The 23,956-nt window shown below is 40.4% G+C and overlaps 1 protein-coding gene across 2 annotated transcripts in view; it reads right to left on the minus strand.

The window, feature by feature from the left end:
- Positions 1–20,535: 20,535 nt before the first annotated feature.
- The window catches only part of TMEM117 (transmembrane protein 117), a 315,506-nt gene continuing 312,085 nt past the window's right edge, over positions 20,536–23,956 (minus strand). Inside the window, exon 8 of one of the 2 annotated variants that reach the window (XM_042468102.1) lies at positions 20,536–21,584. In XM_042468102.1, the coding sequence (XP_042324036.1) occupies positions 20,944–21,584 (641 nt within the window). In that variant the 3' untranslated portion in view covers positions 20,536–20,943. The remainder of the gene's footprint in view (positions 21,585–23,956) is intronic. The other variant, XM_042468103.1, reaches the window with a different exon arrangement.

The following is a 23,956-nucleotide window of genomic DNA, read 5'->3' on the forward strand; positions in this document are numbered from 1 at the left end:
TGCCTCATGATGAAGAAGCCAGAACTTCTTCACATGTTTTATCCATTTTGGTTGGCTGAATATTTGTGGATTTTGGATGTTATTGTGCTTTGCTATACAGCTAATGTGGCTAACCTTGAATGCCCCATACAGCTATCACTGCTAACATGACTAACCCTGAATACGATTCCTGTTATACCTAGAGTCACAGAGTTACAATTACATATTCTAACAGTGACACAGACAAATAGCACCTAACAAACTGGGTGAACCCTTCAGCATTGGAATGTGACTGAAATGATGCAGGATCAGAAGAACTCATAATTGAAGTGTCACTTGAATGTATTAGTACTTAAAAATTATTTGAAAAATAAATGGCTGCCAAATTGTTCAGCAATTTATGGTGTCATAAATCTGACCTGCACATGATTTTTATTGTTACTGTGCCATGTCAACAACCAAATATCCCCTTCAAAACCTACAATTTAACCATGCAGAAGAAGAGGGTGTTGGAGGGGGATGGATCATTGGAGGGCTATTGCTCGTTTTTGGTGGGGTAGCATCAGGAGATGTAGTTATGAGATATAGCTACATTTCCATAGTTCACATATTCTGATGCAGGATCAAGTGAAATATGTTTTATATGTATTTACAATATTCTTCACTAAAATTTACCAGCTGGAAGTAGATCCATGGATGACAGGTAGAACAAATAAAGGAGGCTTAAACAACAGACGCCGAGTCAGTCATACTAAATTGTTGAAAGAATCCAAAAATATTCCTCTCTAGCATATCCACTGCAGATTTCAGAAAAAAAAATAATTCCAGGCTTTTTGTCGATGAGTTAAGAGTGCTCTGAATGAATAGTCACCTGCCTTAATTTATGTGGATACTAGATTTTATGTTTTGCTCAGGGCTGTTTTTCTATCTAGTCCCAAAGAGATAGTGAACAACTAGAAGGGTTATTTGCTTGTTGCTTGTCTTGCAGGAATATAAGATGTTCTTGATACTACAATAAACATTCTCCAGAAGGGATCATATATAACATGGCTGGAATGCTATTGCCATTTCTCAGAAGTAATCTGGGTTTCTGGATTGTTCAGTGACAGAGTATGATAGGGCCTTTACCTCTGCAGAGAGTAATGGAAAATTTTAATAAACTGTGCAGGGCCTGGCTATAGAGAATGTTAGAAATCAAGGTTCTTCTTTTGCTTAGACAAGATTTTCCAGCAGTGACACATAAGATGTTTAAAACTCCAAGACCATATGATGTAGGGAACAGTTTCTCAGGCCCTGAACAAAGGGGCACCCAAGTAAGTACTCCGTACGTACTAGGGTTGCCTGGAGACGTCTCTTTTAGACGCCCGCAACCCTAGTACATACGGAGTACGTACAAAATGGCGGCGCCCTGTTCACATGGGCACCGCCATTTTGACGTAATGGATGCCTAGTGTCCGTACGTCGCGGTGCTCAGGTGACACCACGAGTGCGCCAATGGTGCACTGTGACGTCACTTGTGCACCGCAAAAAGAAGCCACTTTTTGCGGCTTCTTTTTCCGCCACCGGGAAGCCTCGCCATTTGGAGGCTGAGGCTTCCCGCCAGCGGAAATGGAGGCGGTGGCAGACCGCCCTTTTGGGGTGGTTTGTATCCCAGCTCAGACAGCTTTTTGCTTCTCTAACACTTCAAATATAAAAATGTGTGTGTGTATGGGAAATGGGATTGCTCCCAAAGGGTTGCTCCCCAAGTTGAGTAAAGACTGTTGTTAGAGCTGAGAGGTAAGCCTTCTGAAATTCCCATGCCAGAATGTGGAAAGTTACTTTTTGAAAACAATTTGTTATGTGATTCATTACAAAGCCCACTGTGGTAACTATTATGTTATTCATTCCTTTTTCATTACTTTATAGTTCCTTTTTGGAGGAAATTCCAATAGTGACAATATTTTATGACAATACTTCACCATAAATGACAATGTTTTAAGATATGGGGGAAGCCTCAAAATGCTAAAGAAAGCTTTCCTATTCTCACAAAAGTATAGTTCACAATATTTGTATGCCTAGACTCACTATTTGCTATTTTGCATATATATAGGCTTCCTGTTTGTTTGTTTTTACCATACTTACTCTCTTCCTACTTCACTCTAACCAGCAGCCATTTTCTTCCTCTCTCCTCCATCATACCATGTCTAGTTATGAGCCAGTTATTTTGTAAACAAAGCTACTTTTAAATATTTTACAAAGAAATCTGATTTATTGGTATTTTCTAAGCTAGAGTGTGGATGGGTAGGAGCCTGGTTCTTGTTCAGCTTGTTCAGCTTGCAAAATGCTTGTTCTGCTTGAGAAATCCAGTACTATTTCTCACTTTTACTAATATAAGGAAACTGAAATAGATTATAGTGATGAAGATTACATGAAGGAAAAATTGAAGGGATTTTTTAAGGAAAATTCTTAAGATTCAATTAATTAGTATCATCAGATTGGAACAGGAAATGTAACGTGCAACTTCAGTTTCTGCAATACTAGAAATAATTTCAGTCAACTTCTTTTGTAAACATAGCTCTCTGAGGAAGTATTCTGATTTTCGAAAACTAATATACTTTAATAAATCAAAATTTTGCTGTAATTGTATTTGGGTCTTTCCCTGTTTATCTTGAAAACCAGCTAGAGCATCACAGTTATTGGGTAGTCTGTGAACTTCTTGCGTGAATAAATGCAGCATCATAGTAACGAGCATATGAATCAGTAATGAGGCTTCACAACCAAGGTTAGAGGCAAGGTCTTAAGCATGTTCAGTGTAAACAACTTCATAACTAAATCCTGGGTAAGTTTTAGAAAGCATTCTAGCCCTTTTCATGTGTCACTCCTGTGCACCACAATCACACATAGAAAGAGTCACAAAATTGTGCCTCTACTCCCTTCCTTGTCTGTGTCTCTCACTTGCTCACTCCACTTTCTCTCCCCTGGCCATGGATGTCTGCATTTGGATGCCTGGACATGTAGTTGTCAGGGGAAAGGTATTCACTGTGGGACATGTGCAGCCAAGCAGCACCAGAGTGTGATCAAGATGGCAAAAATAATTATTGATGAAGAACACACAAGCTAGAAGCCATAACAGTTTACTTTTGCCTGAGCCTACTCAGGCAATTCCACCCCCTCCTCTCCTCTTCCTGCTGCTGAGTTAACTGGGTGCAAACTCCTTTTGAACTCTGAATTCAGTTTGCAGCAAATGAAGTAAGCCAAAGATAAAGGAAAGTGGGAGATGGAGAGAGATAACAGAAAGTTTTAAAAGCAGCTAATAATGTGGGGTAACAGAAAATGGATTGGGATTGTCCCTGTCATTTTGGGACAGATGGTAGGGGTTCAGTATAGCCATTGGGACCATCCCTGATGACTCCTCAATGCACTCTCCCTCATATTTATTTATTATTTTTGTACAGAAAAATCATTTCTTTTGCCCCCAAACTCCCCTTTATGGGACTGTACAATGCTGTTTCTGGAGCTACCTTCCCCAAATTTGTCATCCCTCTGAACTGCTGGAACAGTGTATAGAAGTGATGTATCATTATTTCGGCTTGCTCAAAATAATAACCACAACGAAACACTGTAGCTCTCCAAAGCTCCAAAGGAACTGAAAATCGGATAGTTCAGAGCAACCCAACCCCAGTTTTAGCTTAACTAGTATAAAATTGTTTTTATGCACAGAGGAGTGGTCAGTAACGTGAGTTATCAAACTGCCATCATCCTACGTTCTGCAATATGAGTGCACCACTCCTTGGTAAATATCTCTTGCACTCAAGAATTGTGCTCATGCACCTCCTGATTCATTCCAAAGACATTTCAGAGCACAAATTAGTGGCTTGGGGCCATGTTCATTAGAGATTCCCTGTTTTGTTTTTCCAGGAGAGGGAAAAACACAGAGTGAATAAAAGTTTTACAAACCTTGCCTGTGTTTTGGTTTCCATAATATGTCATATTTTAAAAATAGCAAATACATTTAAAAGTTATGTCTCTTTCTGGTAACTATGGAAAAACACAGAATGAAAGTTTATTGGAAGTGATCTATACTTTCAAGAACAACTCCAGATGACAGAGACAATAAACATTCAACACTGCTCTAACTGACAAGGTAGCTAAAATCAAGAAGCAATGGATGCCACCAGCATCCTTGATCATCTGCAATTTTATGTCTTCCCAATTTTGATAGCCATGAAGTATGGCTCTGTGTCAGGCATAATTTGTGTAGCATATTGCTACTATGCTGACACCATACCTTGACCAAATGTTTCATAAACTCTGTTAGATTAAAAATAACACACATACATATACAGACACACAGACACATGTGAAAATGCCACTTTAGACAAGAAACAAGGAATGGAATCTATGAAAAATGAATTCTGAAGGAAGCAGGAAATAATGTGCAATCTAGATTTTTTTTTTAAAAAAAAAAACACAACCTCTGTCTTTTATGTGTTGGAATGCAGACATTGGGGAGAAGCAGGTGGAGTTAAAATAGAGGTTGGGATCACTGCAAAACCATGGCAACCAAATGTCATGGTCCTGAGGCCACCCACTGCCATGGGGGGGACTGTGAAAAGAAGAAACCCCTCCATTTGTGGCCGTTTTTGGGCTGTGTTTGCTGTTTTGGGCTCTTGTCCTTGCACACCATTGGTGCAGCGTCAGAGTGATCTGGGGGCACGTGTCATGTGCATGCCCTGCCCCTGAATCAGCCCGATGGCAGCCCTTTTGGGTCACCTGTTTGAGGTCTCAGTCAATCTCAATCTCAGTCAAAGTCCAGTAAGGTAAAAACAAAGATTGGGAAATTTACTTTGTTGGATATACAGTAAAAACAGGGCAGTTTTCAAGCTCTTTGTAGGCTCGATATCACCTCGATCTCGCCATGAATGGTTGAAAAGGGGCTGGCTGAGCAATGATTGTGAGTTAAGAGTTGAATCAGAAGAGCTTCTCCTGCCCATATAAAATTTTTAAAGGAAAAAAATATATAGATACTGTACAACAACAGTGATGCATTTCATGTAGTATGCAGCTTGAGGTGGTGCTGCAGTTAAATGCCAGTACTGCAGTCACAGTGTTATGAGTTTGATCCCAGGGCTCCAAGTTAACTCAGCCTTCCATCCTTTTGTTGGTCTGTAAAACGAGAACTCAGCTTGTTGGAGGCAGTTGGGTAACATGTTGTAAACTACTTAGAAAGTGCTTAGTTCACTACGAAGTGGTATAGAAATGTAGAGTGCTGAAGTGCTAGCCTCTCTTGGGTCTGTGGAAGTTACTAGATATCCTTAGGTGGGCATTCTGGTACAGTTTATGTGTATGAAAGTCCCTTTCAGATGGGGTACAGAGGGCTAATCTCTTGTCCTTGCACTCCATCCAGAAATCTCCTAATGCCTGGCAGCATTAAGCACTGGTAGAGGCTGCTGTTGATTCTTCCTATCAGAGGGAAGAGAAGGGAGGGAGGCAGTGATTCAAAGAATGAAAATTCAGCTGATCTGAGCATCTGAGGGAAGAAAAAGCCTGGCATACTCCATTTGAGAGTGCACCCTTATTTCCTTCTTCCATGAGAGACCAGCTGCTTCTCTATGATCTGAATTACCTCTCCCCTTCCTTTGTTCCCCAACAATAAACAGCAGCAGGAGGGGGCCTTCATGGGGCTTGAGAGCTGCAGAGTGATGGGAGGATGTGGAATTGTGCATGCAGAGCAGAGCTACATGTACATGTAGGATTTTGGCCTGTATTAGACATTGTTAGGAACCAAGCAAATTTCAATGTTCTAGGACAGACCAGTCAGAATGGTTCTCCTTTTGGTTTTCTTGAACTGTTGTGCTGTTTGCTTCCATAATCAATGACAGTTGCACATGCATGTTTTCCACTGAAAGTGTGTGTATTAACTGGGAGAAATTGAACATGTAAAATAATGGTCAGAATGTTAATGTTAGTATACCCTTGCCTACATCTCACTAGAGAAATCTTTGTGCCTTTTGTCCAATGTGGAATGTCCACATTCAGTTTAAAGTTGTGGAAGTGGAGTTAGACATGTGCTCCCATTGCACATGTGGATTTACATTAGGTTGTGCATTGGGTTGCATAATCCTGTCACTCAATACAAGGGTTGCATAGCACCTTCAATGTGCTGTACAATCCATATGCAGAGGTTTATTTACACTATCCTGATGTAAGATCTAGGCTACTGCGCACATGCACGCACGCACGCACACACACACACACACACACACACCTGTGAATTTCACAGAACCAGTGTGGTGCTGTGGTTTGACCATTGGTATACAACTATGGAAATCAGGGTTCAGTTCCCTGCTCAGCTGTGGAAACCGACTGGGTGACTTTGAGTGAGTCTCACGCTCTCAGTCCCAGAATACCCATAATAGAGTCACTTTAGAATCATTGTAAGTCAGAAATGACTGGAAGGCACATAACAACAATGGGCAATACTATGAAAGTGCCCTATATTATCTTATATGAACTGTGGCCTCAATACATGAGTTTTGATAACAATTTTGATAATGATTTTTGATTGCATGGTCTTGCTAAAAAATATCACCCTTCCAAAATCATTTACAAAGTATTTACATTCCATTCATAATAATGCTGCAGCCATGTATGAAAGAAGAGTGAATTCCAAATTATCAGTCATAATGAACCACAGTCCAGATGTCTATGTGATTTTTCAAAGCAAGTAAGCAAAGAAAATAAATCTACCATAATCAAAACACAGAAACATATCCAATAGGGGTCTTCCCATCATAAGCAACATCAGAGATACAAAGGCTCCAATATATATGCAAAGTATCTCTAATGTGCTTATCTGTACAATAAATACAGATGTTTCAGTACATACAAATTTTATATTACAGAAGATGCATCAGTCTTGAATCATCATCTGAAATGGGCTTCCACCAGTGAACTGTGTGTAGATATTGATAACATCTATTGTAATCTAAGACCCGTTATGTATTAAGCCATCTAGATGTATTGTATTCATTACAGTAATATAAATACTATGCATCTACTACTGGGACTTTGTCTTCTTGCTTTTGCTCAAATAATTCCTCTAATATTGAGTCAAATTTGAAGTAATATAAGGGTATAAGAATCTTTGGTGATTTAAATATATTTTCTTATAGACTTGTTCATGCATATTATTATACAGTATACAGTCACAAATGTGTACTGCTGAAATAATATCAGAATTTATTTATTTTTCTTAATTTTGACTTTGACTCAAAGTGATTACCACAGTTATGCACTTATGAGATGAATTATTTCTTCAATATGCAAATTCAAGACAATAAACACACTCTGGTGTATATCAGTGCAAAACAATAATTGCAATTAACCTCTGTGTCAAAGGCAATCTATGTGATATACCTTTATGCTGAAATACTGAGGTCTGATGCCAGTTGTGCTGCAGTTCCGCGAAGAAACTTGAAAAATACATACAAACACACACAGAGACAAATTGATGCTCACAATAAAATTGTTGTGAGTGATGAATGCTCTAAAGAGACAATTGTCAGAGATGTACATTCCCATAAAATGGCAAGAGGTAACACTGAAATACAGAGATGTTACTATGGGCAGTGTGTATTATCTTCAATTCACAGAGTGGTATGGCCAAAAATCAAGATTCACTCACTTGTCAAGATTACATCACCCTTGTGTCATAGGAGATTATCAGTGCTGGGAAAAAAGGTTTTAACCTTTAAAGCCCTACATGGCTTGGGCCCTGTCTTCATGCAGGAGCGCTTCTCCCATCATCCTCCCTGCACTGTCCATTCTGCTGGGAAGAATCTACTTCAAACAAAGAGGACTAGACTTTCTGCAGTGACTCAGCAATCCTTTTCAGCAGTTGCTCCTAAACTCTGGAACGACCTGCCGGACGAGACTCATCAGACTACCACCTTGGAAACCTTTAAGAAGGTTATTAAGACGGATCTCTTCCTGCAGGCCTTTCTGGATAAGAACATCCTTGTTGACCTGCCTCCCCCCCCCCAATTATTCTCTATCTTTACCTTTTATTCTACCTGGTCTCTGCTTGAAATTTTATCTCATTTTAATTGTTATTGTACACCAGGTTTAATCTCTTTTTAGCATTTATTATGTTTTTATGACGGGGGGAGGGATGGGGATCTTGGAACTTTTAATGCTTTTTTCTTTTAATTGTATCTTGTTTTACTGCTGTAATCTGCTTGGATTCCTTGAGATTAAGCAGAATATAAATAATAATTATAATTATAATTATTACAAAAGCAGGGAGTAAAAGGCTGGTAAAATCACATGATTGCACTGAAGAATTTCAGACACACTGTGCTTATCCAGGACATCTCCCGTGAAGATCCAGGAATGCTGCAGCAACAAATCATTCAAGTCCCAGAACTGGTTTGTTGCTGGAGCATTCTTGGTTCTTCTCAGGTTATGTCCTGGATAAGCGTGACTTCATCTGAAAATCGTCAGCATGGTCTTGCAATTATCCAAGGAGTATGCCTTTTACTTTCCCGATTACTCCTGTCTAATAATCTCTATACTTTGTAGCACCATTGGAGGATACAGGGAAGCATACATCAGGCATAGCCAGCATACCATGGCTGCCCAGGAGCCACTCTCTTATATACCAACCAGCTTCCCAGGCAAGTAGTGTTTTCAGTGATGCCACTGTAATAAACCAAGCCTTTTGAATGCTGAGTTGGGCTTCCTCCAAGTGAACATCCCTCTCCCATGCTTCTCCAGCAGCTGTGAATGAGCAAGCAGCATCCTTACTCTGCTGCTGCTGTTCACCCTCACTCTTCTGATGATTTTCATGTACTTTCCAGCATACTTAGATATTTGCATTTCTCCAGTGCAGTAACTCTCACAGAGTTTTTTCTTCATAATTTTCCTTCCCTATGCCAATCCTGAGACACACTTTGCTGGATTCAAACTACATGAAAAGCATTTTAATCTAAATATTAGGAAGAATTTCCTGAAGGCAAGAACTGTTCAACAGTAGAATATGCTGCCATGAAGTGTGATGGAATCTCTTTCTTTGGAGGGCAGAAACTGGATGGCCATCTGTTGGGACTGCTATGATTGTGCATTCCTGCATGGCAGGGGTTTGGACTGAATGGCCCTTGGCGTCTCTTCCAACTCTATGATTCTGTCCTTAAATGGTTTTCCTGTGTCATTACAATGGCTGGGCCTGTCATACCAAGGTTAAATATTATTTATATGAAGAAGACAGCTGCTCTGCCTCTTTTTGTATGCTTAGCCACTCAGTGTTAGAACAATGTGGCAGGGACCACTGAGTAGCTTTCCAGAAGCAGCAATTCATGCACTTAAAGCTAGCAGACATCTGCCACTTACTGCTGCCTCTGTGCTCTGCCAAACTGTTTGCTTCCATCATCATCTGCCCCTGCTTGACTCTGTCCTCTGCCTCTACATATTTACCTTTTGATGGAAGCATTCTCCTAGTGTTACTGCTTTCCATCAGGAAGATCCACTAGGCAAGGATGTTGCTCACGGAGGCTACATCATACTGGTAGAATATACTTACAGAAGGCAGCAGAGGTGGGGATATGCAAAGATGGTGGAGAACAGCTTTCTTTCTAGTGTGTAAAAACAGCTGGATGATTTCTGGGCACAAAATTGGTGGCAGGATCCTATTACAGTCTACCCCACTCACACAACTGCATAAATATAATTTATACCCAAGGCCTTAATAACTCTTGGTACTGCATTCAAAGAAGGCTGTTTATATCTATGACAGTTCATGCTAAAATAAAAACCAGTGAGCCTTAAAGATGCTGCCACATTTCTTTTTTCTTCCTCACTGCCCTTCCTCCCTTTTATTCTGACTTAATTGAATGCCAAGGGTAAAGTTTCCAGGGTAATGCTGATCCTTTCTTTCTTAGTGTTCAACGACAACTGGAATGAGCCTGGGCATAGATCTAGAGCCAACTGGTGACAGGGGAGATGGAACTGTGCCTGGAAGCCCCTTTTCTGTGTGCTATGAACCTTGTGGAAGGAGGCATTGGGTGCCTCCTTGTGGAAAGTCTAAAACAGGGGTGGTTGGGTGGACAAAATGTGGTTACAGGCCACATGTTGTGCCAGGATTATTTTTGTGGCCCTTAGAGGGTTAAAAAACTGCAAAAAGTTTTGAAATAGTTTTGACTCCAAATGTCTAATGGGAGGGGGTGGAAGTAGAGCCAATTCAGCCCCAGGAGAAGCCTTTTTTTAAAAAAGGAAGTAGGCAGGAAGTGACTGTTAAAAAATATTTTAGCATGAACTGAACTAACTTTACATTATACTGAAGTATCTCACTAAGAGGATACAGACCTTAGAATTAGCTGTGTGCTTGCCTGCCTGCCTTTGTCCATCAACCTCTATTACCATCTCCTTTTGCAGATTTTACACTAGTGGTTAGAATTAATTGAAGTGAAAGGAATCCCTACAGTATGTACTATCAGTCCATTCTCTGGGATTTGGCAAAATTCCTTAAATCCTATTGTCTTTCCTAGCTAGAATAAAGACAATAAATGAAGTGGATTTACCTCTGTTGTATTACTTCTGTTCAACAACTGATTGAATGGCTCTACTCAAAGACAAGCTTAATAGGATTCCAGCAAACAGCTATTTCATAAAGTAAAGTTTATTAAGACCTTAACTATAATAAAGCCTTTGGAGCCTAATTGATTTTATCCAATTTGCACATGTATTATGGTTTCATTATTTTTAAATTGTTTTAGCTGGTTTTAAATTGTCTTATTTTAAGTGATAATTGGCTGAATATGCTTTTTGTATTTTTAAATTCTTCTTCTGGTTTTAAACCTTTTAAACTTTTAAAACTATTATTGTCCTGATATCTTTGGGTATCGATATTTTGACTAGAACAATCGCTGAGATGCTGCCATGTGTAATTTTGTGCCAGTGGAGCTACATTGCCGACATAATATGCATCCATGTTAGAGAATTCTAATGATGTGAAAAATGTCCCATTGCATAATGGAGGTTCCCACTGTATAACAAGGCAACATACAGTCGACCCTCCATATTCATGGATTCTTTAGCCATAGATTCAATGATCTACAACTTGAAAATAATGTTTAAAAATACAGATTCCACAAAGCAAACTTTGTTTTTGCCATTTTATATAAGGAATACCATTTTATTATGCCACTGTATTTTATAGCACTTGAGTATCCATGGTTTTTGGTATCCATGGATTGTGTGTGTGTGTGTCCTGAAACCAAACCCGAGAGGATACCAAGGGCCCACTACACAAGATGTCCCATTGTGCAATGGGGGTTTCCACCACACAAGGTGGGGAGATTTTTCCAGCCGGATGCAGGGTACCCATGACTTTCCACTGCCTCCATTCTGGATTAGCAGTGCTCTGTGGCTCTGTTGAGGGAGACTGTCCTATCCCTGCGCTGTCATTGTACAAAGGCAACATGTTCTAAGAAGTGCTGTCCTTTTCCACACAGTGGAGTTTATCAGACAAGGGAAATTGGAAGTATAATCCAATGGCAATATGAACGCAATCATGGGGATTAACGTTATTGTGTGATAACCCACCACACGCAAATTGGGCAATGGGAAATCAGTCCGAATGCAATCATGTGGTTTCACGTTATTGTGTGATAGACTGCCACATGCAAATTTGGGCAATGGCATGCTATTTTCGGGCAATGGGAAGCTAGTTCGAACACAATGTGCATTCACGTAATTGCGCTAAACTAGCAATTTTAAGTGAATACGTTCTGGCCCCACTTTCTTTTCATTCAAATTTAAGAGAAATTCCTCCTGTTTGATAAACTCCAATGACTGTTTTATAGTGGCCATTCTGCTTGTTCAGCTTATGCAGTGGTCCTGATGCTACAGCTATGACAGTATTCCTCTTTTGAGAATACAACCATTGTGTAGTGCTGCAGTTGTAAACTCCACAACTGTAAGTTGGTTTATGACAATATAAATTCCCAGCAGGATCCCCAACTGGTATGTTTAGAACAGAACAAGGAAGCATATTTAGCAGGGGATAACTCATTGGAGCAGGAATGAGAAAAATAACAAGAGATTTTAAGGCTGTTTAGATGCCCTTGATGGTGCCACACTCCTCAGACTACTTTTATTTTTCATTTGGGAAAGGGAATACGGCTCAAGTCCAGGCTATTTGGCAAACTGTATTTCCCTGTATGAGCTGGCCCAGACTCTAAGATCATCAGGAGAAGCCCTTATCTCAGTCCCACCACCATTACAAGCACAGTTGGTGGGGACATGAGAGAAGGCCTTTTCTGTGGCTGCACCTAGATTCTGGAACTCCCTTCCCAGGAAGATCAGCAAGGCCCCCTCTTTGTTGTTCTTCCGCCAGACCTTCCTATTCAAACAAGCATTTAAAACAGAGTATTTTTAGAGAACGTGCTGCTGTATTGTTTTAAAGTGTTTTAAACACTTATCTTTTTAAACTGTATTTTATTCTTTTAACGTGCAATCTGTTTAATATTGTAATAATTTAATACTATTTTAATTTATCATTTTTGTATACTTTTAATTGTACTGTTTTTTAACATTGCAAGCCACTCTGAGTCCCAGTTTTGGTAAAAGGGTGGGATAACAACAACATAAACAACAACTCCCCTGAAAGCATCCTAAAGTAGCAGTTTCACTGTTTAAATAGACAGCAAGCCTCATCACTTTCCATTGTTTAACATTAAACAAACAAACAAATCATATTTTTCCAAATACAAAAGTGGACTTCTGGCCATTTCTAATTGTTTGCCCTCTTTTCTGGAATTTTTGGTAGTCCAGGGCAGGGAATTGATCCCTGGTCCTGCTGCACTTGCACTCTCTTGCATTACAGGATAAAGAAAGCAAGATTTAAATGGTATCAGACTGTTGGCAGAGGTGTAGCTATTTGGGGATGGGAGCAAAATAAGGACATTTATTTACACCCAGAGCTCTTATATTTGCTGTTTATATTCCCTGCCCCTTTTCTTTGAGTGTTTAACTTGTATTTCTAAATCTTCAAATGAAATTTTCAATTACTGCAATGCTATAAATTGGGGGAGTGAATGAAAATTTCATTGGTGGGGCACAATTCTAATTTGAGGGGTGCAATGCCCTCATTTTGCCTCTCTCCCCTGCAGTTACATTCATGGCTAGCAATGAAACTTTGAAGAAGAAAGGAATTGCACACAATATCCTTTTACAACCTTTCCTCTTGGAACACAATTACTGTATCACAAGTTTCAGTCAAAATTTCATTGGTTAGGCTTCTTGACTTGATGTCATCTTACCCCATAAAATCATGTTTGACATTTGAATACCTCACGTATGCAGTTAAAAAGATCTTCTTTTGCTCAAGAACAAAAATGTAGTGTATGATTCATCTGTTCTAACTTTCCTTTCCTTTTTCCTGGCTGTGAAATAAATGGATTAACTAGATCCCTTTGTCCTGAATTTGGGCTAACCTCCTCATTTGTGTTGATAGCATTTTAAAATACCTAACCTCTTTTAGTTCTGCACACATATACCTGTCCTAACCTCATTTTATATTTTAAAATTGTATTTGAAGCTTCTTGCAGCCTCTCTTCTTCCTATGCTACACTGCCAGAGCTCCACTATTTCCATCAGAAACTTTGCCAAGTCCTGACTCCTGCTATTCATCTTGCTACTCTCTTGAGGTACACACACACAAGTAGTAGCAGCTACTTCCAGCATGTCTTCTTGCACTTCTGCTCACTATCAGAGTGACTATGCCTATCTGGGGAGCCTATCCCATTAACAAATAAGCCGCCTTACCTCTTCCAACTTGAATTCAGGATTTGGGATCCCTCTGGATGTTATCATACCTAAATCACAACCTATCTAGACAGGATGCTGCCACCTGGATGCATCCTGAGTCAAAGCCTCACTCAGCCAGTCAAATTTTGAAGTTGGAACCTTCCTGACTTCAAAAAAGTGCTGTCTGAGTGAAGCTTCAACCTGAGATGCATCCAGGCAGTGGTATACCAGCTAGGAAGGCAACGATTTAGGTATTATAACATCCAAGGGCATCCCAGATCTTGAATTCAAGCTTGAAGAGGTAAGGCAGCTTATTTGTTAATGGGATAAGCTTCTAGGGAGAGTTGACTCCATACTGTTGCTCATCTCTGAAAGCCCACTTCCTTCCTGATCTTATCACCTCCAACAACAGCCATTACCACCACCAATCTCCAACATCTGCCCCTCTAGCTGACCAGGTCAGCAGCATCCCCAGCCTTGAGATTCCAAGGGCAAACCCTGAAATCTAAGGACAGCTCCTGGTGTCCTTCAGGAGTCCTTGGCGATAATATAATGATGACCCTACAGTCAGGGTGACCAGTTGTCCTAACCGCATAGAAGGGACAAGGCACAGAAAAATGCAGGATATTCAAGAAAAATTGAGAACATAGCCAAAGAAAAGCTAAAAACACTAATATAAACATAAATGCATGCTTCTTAGTCATGCTCAAAATAGAGAACATTTTGAAATTCCTCCTGGACAGAAGGTTGAAATGTAGAACATATCCTGGAAAAAGAGGATGTCTGGTCACTCTGACCACTGTTACTCAGAGCATGTCATTTCCCCCTCTCTTTTAAAGTGAAATCTAACAAATGAGAAAATATATATTTGGTTGGTGATAATGAGGTTTCCAAACTCTGTGTAAGATATTCCCTCAGAGGTTTAAGGGGTGCTTTTGACCATTTGAGGTCTGAAAAACATTTTGACTCTCCCTACAGTTTGAGATAGAAGTGGAGGTATGAGGACTCTTGTGATCCATGTTGATCCTAGCCCATGTTGCTCACAGCCCACACTTTTCCTACTTTTTTTCTTCAGGGTAATTGTAGATATCACACAGTTTGCTCTTAATGGAATATTCTGGGGGGTGCATGAACAGGAGCAACCATGTTACCCCAATGATACATCACAGTCTGCTTTTATTGCTACTTCCCCTGAAAATGAAACTCCCAAGGATACAGTGAACCTATTTTTTGAAACAATACTTCCTCTACTCACAAACAGGCTTTTTTGAAATAACATATTGCAGTTCTTTTCATAAAAAAGCCAGATTAATAAGCACTTAAAAAAAATCTAATCTATGAATCCATTCCCCTCCTTCTTGCCATCCCTTCATCCCCCCTTTCTCTGTCAAATATGTGGCAGAAGCTAAGGGCAGATGGGAGCCTACTCTTTTTGGAGTACAATATTTACAGCACAAAGAGGCAGCCTGCAGACCATCTGTTGCTTAACCCTGCATCGCACCGGGGAGGAGTGAAACTCCTTGTTACATACCAGGAAAGAACTGCACTAAACATTTATTGCACATCTGGGGAGACAACAATAGCCAGTTGTTTTCTGGCAACACAGTAGTGACCAGCTGATTATACTAACTGACCGAAGTACTTTTCATATTACTGTACACAATTGTGGTGCTACCATGGCTACATCCTATGGAAACCTGGGATTTGTAGTTTGGTCAAAGCCACTAGATCTCTCTTCATTTAAAAAAAATCTAAATTAATACCCCCCTCTAAACTTCAAATCCCAGGATTTCACAGGATGGGGCCATGACAGTTAAAGTGGAATTGGAAGGATGTCATGTGGAAGGTCAGGACTGGACAACTGAGGCAGGCCTGTGAGCCTCTGTTGTACCTGTCAGTCACATAATGAATGAACATTCAAAACAAACAAAAGCCCTGACAGTATTGAAATAAAGCAAGTGTGAAAGGGACTTGAAGTCCATTTCTGCTTTTCTTGGGTATCTTTTAAAAAAAATGTTAAACCTCACAACCTATATAAAAAGCACACTGCTGCTCCTAGAAGGCTTCTAGGACAGGGGAGTCACCTGTTTGGGGGTGGGGACCTGGGAGAAAGTCAGTCTGGAAAGCTCAGAGAAGTGAAAACCACAAAAACAGGGGGAGGTGAGGGGCTGCATGTGGCTCCAGTACCATGTGGTGCTCTTGCATGGACCCCCAAGGGCATGTGTACATGGGCCAAATGAACTGGTTTTTCCTCACTCTTGAGGTGCCCTGCCTTCACAATGCCAAGCCAAAGCCTGATTTGACTATGGATCTTCACAATTTAAGACAAATTCTTCACTGAATCTTGGCCATCCCTCTTTTAAACCGGATTAAAGAGACTTACCATTTGCTCTGGATACTCCTGAACATGCCAGGCAACTGTCTAGACATGCCTCCCATTGTGCTGCTTGTTGCCACTGTCACTTGCATGAATTGCGCCATGTGGTTGACGCATGATGCCTCACTTTTAACCTCAGAGGGAGCAACTCATGCCTGCAGAGGTGGCACTGGGTGAGACTGCAGGACACAAGTGTAGATAGCCACCTGAAATTGCTCTGAAGTGTGGACAGGTAATGGGTGGGGGGATTTGGGGCCAGTTTTTGGGCCAGAATATTCCAGGACCAGCCCAGAGTCTTCTGACCAGTGTAGACCCACCTTAAGTAATCCATCTCAGACCTACAGCTGAAGACACAAGAGCTCATGGGCCTAATAGTTTCCAAATATTTGTAGCCTGTATAGGGCAGAGTCAAAGTTAGTAGTTTTGCCTGGTATAGGCTCAGGTACTCAGCCCTGGTTCTTCTCAGTTTCCAGATAAGCCTTGTATATTACTGGACCAGCTAAAAATAAAAATAACAATAAAAATTTGATTCAATGAGCTCTGAGTTTGGTTTGATATGTGCCAATTTACTCATGAGAGCAATTTCTGGCATGTTTTGTGAGGCAGCTGTTTGGTCATAAAAGACACTGAGATAAAACAATTATGGGGAGAAGAAATCAGGTTCACAAGAGATCTCAAGAGGAAAACATGAAAATAAAAAGATCAGTGGGAAGACGAAATGGGGGTTGAATGTCATCCTCAGCGAAGCAATACTGATGCCACACAACCTCATGAAGTGGAGCCAACTGTGGAGAAGCCTGCAGGAATCTGATAAGATACCTTTCATTCACTGCTCCCATCACTGCATATTATCAAAGGAACAGAACAGGATGAGCAGGACCTCTGAGCCTGTGCCTCTTTAAAAGCCTTGCAAAAGAAAGCTCTTTCTGTATATAGTTCTCATATACAAAGCTGGTGGCAGTCAGACAAGGGTTTCCTAAGGACAAAGAATATGCACAGTACAGAAGGTTGTTGTGCTGTTGATCCCAGGGATTAAAACAAACAAACCAGCAAACATAAAATAGGTAAGTGGTATCTTGTACAGATCAGCCTTCTGTTAATCTAGCAGTTACACACTGTCATTTGAAGGCATCATCAAGCAAAGTGGATACAGGAAGCTGTTGATAAATAGTTGGTCATATTGAAACTATGTCTCTGTGCAGATCCAATGTGAAGAAATGGTTAGAGCACAGGAAGAGGCAATGTCATGTGGTAAATCTGCTTTGGGTCTGAATGTTAAAAGGGAATGTTGACAGTGCCAAATAGGTCTAGAATGTTGGATAGCTACTTTAAAGTTCAGATCAAAACCCAGAGCAGTTTCACTAATACGGAAACCATAAGCCACTATTGTGACTAGAACCACAGAAACTATGGCTGCATCTGTACTGCAGAAGTAATGCAGTTTGATACCACCTTAACTGCCATGGCTCAATGCTATGGAATCTAGGGATCTGTAGTTTGTTTTGGCACCAGAGCTCTTTGACAGGAAAGGCTAAATCTCTCACAAAACTACAGTTCCAAGAATTCCATAGCATTAAGCCATGGCAGTTAAAGTTATGTCAAACTGCATAATTTCTCCATTGTAGATGTAGCCCAAGATTCAAGTCGCTGCTCAGTTATGTCTAGACAGCAACATGAGAGAGGAGGCAAGAATTTGGAAATAGCCCAACTATAGAGCTGCTGTAAATAAGTTCTAGAAGTCCTCTTCTTCATATAGGAGGTTCTTTTTAACTGTTAATTTGAAAACAATTGGAATATCTCAGGATTACTAGATGTTCGGATTACTACTTGACTTTTATGTACTCATCTTGTGGTGGCTTTGAAAGTATTAGCTTGCTGTAAAGTCATGGAATTTATTCTAAGTGTGGACCTGTTCCTTAATGAATATTGCCTTAGGGTCAAGTAATCACATAGGCAACAAGGCTTAAGTCAGCTTTCCATTTTCTCTTTTAACTTTAATCAAATTAATGATGTCCCACATACATCAATAAAAGGGAATCGGTTGCAAAAGGTTGCAAAAGGATTGTGACATTTTAGAATTCAGCAAAGAAGAAGGAATGCTAGCAGCCCCAGTCACCCATGTGTGCACATTTGCTCCAGAAATACCTCTGAAACGCTCTTCTAGAAGGAAAACCAATATAATCACCTAGTACAGGACAAATACACAAATAAGCTGTTATGCCATGGATATCCTCTGTCACATGTAAATTCTGTTTTCTACAGCTTGAACAAATTTCCACTTACCAAACACTAATGAGGGCTAGAGTTTCTAAGGAATAAATATTCAGTGTGATCAAAAGTTTCTCTTGATAAAATATTAAATATTCTGTAGGCAAAGTATGATAGTGTTGCTATTACTGTGATCCCAATGTCTCTCTACATTTTTTTCTCTTCTTTTTCCAAGAGTCAGTAATATTTATGATTCCAACAGCCTGATGCCCGGACTTTCTGTGCCAGCAAAAAGTACTCGGGATGGAACATATCTATCACAACACCAATGCATCATTTACAAGCCCTGGCATTGCATCAGCATTTGTAAAGATGTTATGGAAGAATATACTGCAGCAAATATGTGCAACTCGGGTATCCAAGTACAGATGAACTATACAAATGCACATCAACAAAAATTGGCTCCAGCTGTTGGCTTGTCAGTTGGTGAATGTTTATTAAGCTTAACTCTTGAGAGAGAAGTAATAAATGTATAGTTCAATTATTCATGCAAATTTGAGCAGACAGCCTGTTTGAAAAAACCACACAGATCAACAGAAAATAAGCAAGTAGAAGGAGATGCCTGGACTGTGACTCTGGAGATCAGGGTTCAAATTCCGACTTGATCGTGTGCACCCACTGGATGATCTTGGGCACGTCACACTGTCACAGTTTCAGAAGATGGCAATGACAACCCCCCTCTGAAGAAACATGTCAAGAAAACCCCAGGATAGGGTTGCCTTAGGGTCACTATAAGTCAGAAATTACTTGAAGACATACAGCAACAGCAGCAGCAGCAACAACAACAACCAAAGATGTAGAAACTACCAATTTGCAGTAGTTCACGGATCTACATTTGAGGCATCTGAGAGCCTGGGAGGTGAGGAGAGCAGGTCATTTGCAAAAAGGAACTGATCAAGCTCAATTCTGAAGCACAAAGGCAGAGCAGAAAACAAATACGATCACTCATTGATTTCATTTTTTATTTATTTTTTATTAATGGACACAGTGTTAATTCCTCAAAGTAACAAAACAGTACATTATTTGCTATTCTATTTCATGCATTCACTTCTCTCATTAAACTCTGTGGCCAGAGTCCATTCTCTCAGTGACACTCTACTAGTTTTATGTGGATGTACCTTAATCCACCATTAGCATCATAGACACTGCAGATGGCTGACTGCAATCTGAAGTGCATTCTCATTATTGGTTCTTTGGCATTGCCTAGGCTTCAGCTGAAAAGTTGGACTGTTCCAACAACATTGCATTTTAACCTTTTGCTCCTAAAAGGGTGAAGGGCAAGCTTTTTAATCAGGTAGCAATTTATCTCTAATTATGAAAAACATAATTATGCATTATCACCTAATTGCAATTACTTGAGGAGAAAGTCACGTGTTCCTAAGCACTGACCCATGCCACATTATCACTCTGATGTTACGGCACTTTGCATTTGTATTTGTGTCTGGAAATTAGCCACCAAAATTAAAAAGTAATCAACATGCCTCTTTGAAGTCCAGCTGTCAAAGTCATTGCCTCTGTAAATTAAAGTCAGAGTGTCACTGCCACTGCTTACTAAAAACCTTTCACAGACACAATGACCATTAACATAATTCTTATGTAGAAGCCACATCCATCCTATGAATTTCTAAATCAGTCCATGTATGATGCACCTGATACTCCACTCACTTCTCCCAGAAGAGTCAGCTGGGCTACTGAACAGTGTCTATCATCCAGACTCTAGAGGGGGTGAAGAAAAGAGATCAAGAAGGGGACTTGTCATCTTCAGTTGGTGGATTATACATACTCTGGCCACATTCTAAGTCATTCAATTGAAAAGAAAGTCTCCTCAAAAGAGGTGAGAAGGACTACTCAAAGCTAGGAAAAGTTGTTATTGGACTACATTTCTCAGAACCCCCAAATGATTATGGTTCCTGGATTCTGGGAGTTGAAGTCCAAAAATACCGAGCTTTTCTGAGCTCTGGGAGACTTGCCAGACTGCAGAAATAAAACAGTTTGACACCACTTTAACTGACATGGCCCTATCCTGTGGAATCCTGGGATTTGTATCATGGTGAGGTATTCAGCTTGCTCTGTCACAGAGCTCTAGTGCATCACCAAATTACAAATCCCAGGATTCTGTAGGAGAGAGTCGTGGCAGTTAAAGTGGGGTCAAAATGTGTTTTTCCCCCCCCTGTAGTGTGGATACACCCTGGGACAGCTTCATGCTGCCTTTATATGTCTGAGTGAGTTGATCTCATGTTCCAAGGCACCACCAAAGTCACATTTTATACCTGCTGTAAATAATCAACTAGTACACTGTTGTGAGTTTTCATAGAAGCAATCTATAAAGGAATGTTTTATATAATACAATAGGCACAAGTTATTATAATATAAATAGAAAACAAAGTCATAGAAAAAAGCATGTTGAGCACCTTTGGGATATAGGTTGTGTCTCTTTCCTTTTCTAAAGACTATGTAAACTGTCACTTACAAAAAAAAGCAACAATGAAATCTCACAATAATTTCATGTTTCATTCCTTCCAAGTGGGATGTCATTAGGTTAATGGATTATCCTTAGGTACAGAGGTCTTCCTTACTGGTTGCAGTGGGCTTGGCTGTTCAGTTAAATGTGCATGAAGATTTTCAGATGTTAGGAGGGAAGAGTTAAAGACAATCTCACTCAAGTCTGACTTGATGGATATCAAATGTGGATCTTCGAGGCTTAATGGCTCTTCTGCTAAAACCTGTGTGTTCTCTCGTGTCATTCCTATGTCGGAGGGTGACTTTCTTTTCATGCGGGTGTATGATCTGTCCAGATTCTCCATGCCTTGATCGGTTTTCTGAAATCGTCCAAAGAACCAGATGAAGAAGCCAAACAAAGCAAAGGCTAATAGACATGGAATGAAAGCCAAGCATTTCACATCTAGACTTGCACCAATGTACCGGCTGTGCAGAAACATGTCTCCTTCAGCATAAGTCCTGTTGGTCAAAGGGTTAGTATTGTTGGATCGCCATTCCCAAGATAGTTTGGTTCTGTTCAGGTCCTTTAAACTTTCAGAGTCTTCCACAGTGTAGATCTTTTGCCCAGGACCAATATATTGTCCATATTCATGTGGCTTATAAAAAATTTGATTTTTCCACATGTTTAAATCCAAGATTAAAACAAGAAATATAATTCCATAGTTGAACCATTTGCCTGTAATAGGAAGGGTAAAAAATAGAAACAAGGAAATATAATCACTGGGCAGGTCCTATTTACAAGGACAATATGAAATAATACAGAGAAAGTCACTCAGAAAAAAAAGAAGAGAAGCCTTTTCAATTAATTTGCACAATGAGGTTTTAATTGAATTCTCAGAGTCAGATTTGTGATTGAGTAACTTTTACTATTTTGGAATGATGTGTAGCTTTGTAATAAGTCATTTGGGAATGCAAACCCAGTAGTATAGCAGCTGAATTTATACAACTATTTGTAGGTGACCTCTGGATGAAACCACTAGGAGATGCCATACAGATCAATATTCTGAAACAGCAGCCTTTTAAGGGCCTTAAAAATAGTTACAAAAATTCCTTCCTCAAAAGAGAAGGCCACATCAGACAGACCATCAATTTATTAGGACTCATTAACTGATCACTCATTCATTCTGAATTATTATCAGGGTGAAGCTTAGGTTTATGGATAAAGAAGGGCCAGAGGCAGAGTCTTTTTGTATTCAAACAATAAATTACTGGTTTGAAATTATTGTTATTGGGCACCCAATTGTAAGTGTACTATATGTGTTTGTTTGTGGCCTTTAAGTTTCCTGTTGACTTACGGAGACTCCATTAATTTCATAGTTTTTTGTTTGTTTTTGTATTGCCACTTCCTTCCTATGATATACAGCCTACAGTATCTGGTATCCTTTGGCAACCTTCCATCCAAGTACTAACCAGGGCTGACTCTTCTTAGCTTCCATGATCAGATGGGATCTGGTATCTTTAGAATATTTGGGCTACTCTCTATATCACTAGTTATATCATATCCTTTTTGATCCTTATTACATGTGTTTTGTACTTTTACACTTAGAATCCTGTAGGTCATTCCCACTGGGGGTATAACCCACTTTCCAATCAGGTTCCGTTCTGCTATGTGAAGCGAATCCAAAAAGTCCTTCGTTCTCACTACAAAAAGGGACTTTTTGTGGAATCACTTTTGTTTGGCATGCTTTGTTGTCCCCATTAGTTGGAGCTGGGGAAGGTGGAGGAGTCCTTCAGCCAGTCGGCCACTGCCTCCCTCTGGAACCCCATTCAGAAGGCGAAGCCCCAACCGGTCCCTTACCTTCCGGAGACCACAGCCCTGCAAACCACCAAGGAGGAGGAGCAGGCACTGGCAGGGCTTGGCACATGGGATGGCAGGGCTGAAGCTCCTCCTGAGACCATTGCTGGGCACTGTGGGGCATGAAGGAAGGGAGGAAGGCCCCCAAGGAAGCCCTCTCCCCTGTGTCTTTCCCCCTCCAGGGGCCCTTGCTGGCCAGACCCCCTTCGACTCTCTCTCTAGGTCAGAGGAGGAGGGAGGAGGAAGAGAGAGCATGGAGGCTGGGGAAGAGAGCAAAGCAAGGCCAAGGAACGGAGTGGAGAGGAGAAGGAGGCATATGGAGGCAAGGTCAGGGGACCTGGGAGGAGGAGCAGGTGGATGGAAGACACATTTTTTTAAATAAAAAAAACTTTATCACAAAATCAATATATTGCTAAAGCAACATTTGGAAAGGGAAGTAGTTGCTTTATTAATCTATCGATTTTGCAATAAAGTTTTTTTAAAAAACCAAAAAAACCCCGAAAAGGCAGTACTGGAGTGTCTCTGGGGAGGGATGGTTAATACCCCTCTGACATATGTCCCTCCCCTCAGAAAGAATTCTGATCTGGTGTTCCCACTTATCGGACACGTATCAGAATTGATTATTTTGAAAAGAAGTGTCAAAAAACTACTGTCGAGATAATCCGGGTTTTTTACGTTTGCGCCACTTTATTCCAACTGGAATCAATCCAATGAGGATTTGAAGCAGTTTCAAGTGGGAATGAGGGTCACATCATGATACCTCACATCATGATTTGGTGCAAATTGTAGTGGGAATGAACCCATAGAATCACAGAGTTGGAAACGACTACAAGGACCATCCAGTCCAACGTCCTGCCATGCAGGAACTCACAGCATCAAAGCATCCCTGACAGATGGGCATTCAGCTTCTATTTAAAAAATGTTATTCATTTATATGCCATTTTTGGCTGTTTGGGGAGGTTTTCTAGGGTGGTATTGCTTCTGGATGGAGAATGAAACCAGACCACCGGTGGTCTGGGCACATTTTGGGACAAAAAATTACCAGCCCCCAGTAAGCTCAGATTTTATAACTATGGGGGGGGGGGGGCATTGGGAATTTTTTTTAGGAGGGGTCACCAGTGAAGCTGTGTAGGCCACAAATGTGGGGATTGGGGCCACATGCAGTCTGCACCTTCTTTATCTCTATCATCAGGGTTGGTTTCTAGATATTTTGCCAACAGTGCCACCTTCCTCTAGACAAATTCCACTTTTTC

Source organism: Sceloporus undulatus, chromosome 5 (assembly GCF_019175285.1).
Source record: "Sceloporus undulatus isolate JIND9_A2432 ecotype Alabama chromosome 5, SceUnd_v1.1, whole genome shotgun sequence".
Classification (NCBI taxonomy): domain Eukaryota; kingdom Metazoa; phylum Chordata; class Lepidosauria; order Squamata; family Phrynosomatidae; genus Sceloporus; species Sceloporus undulatus.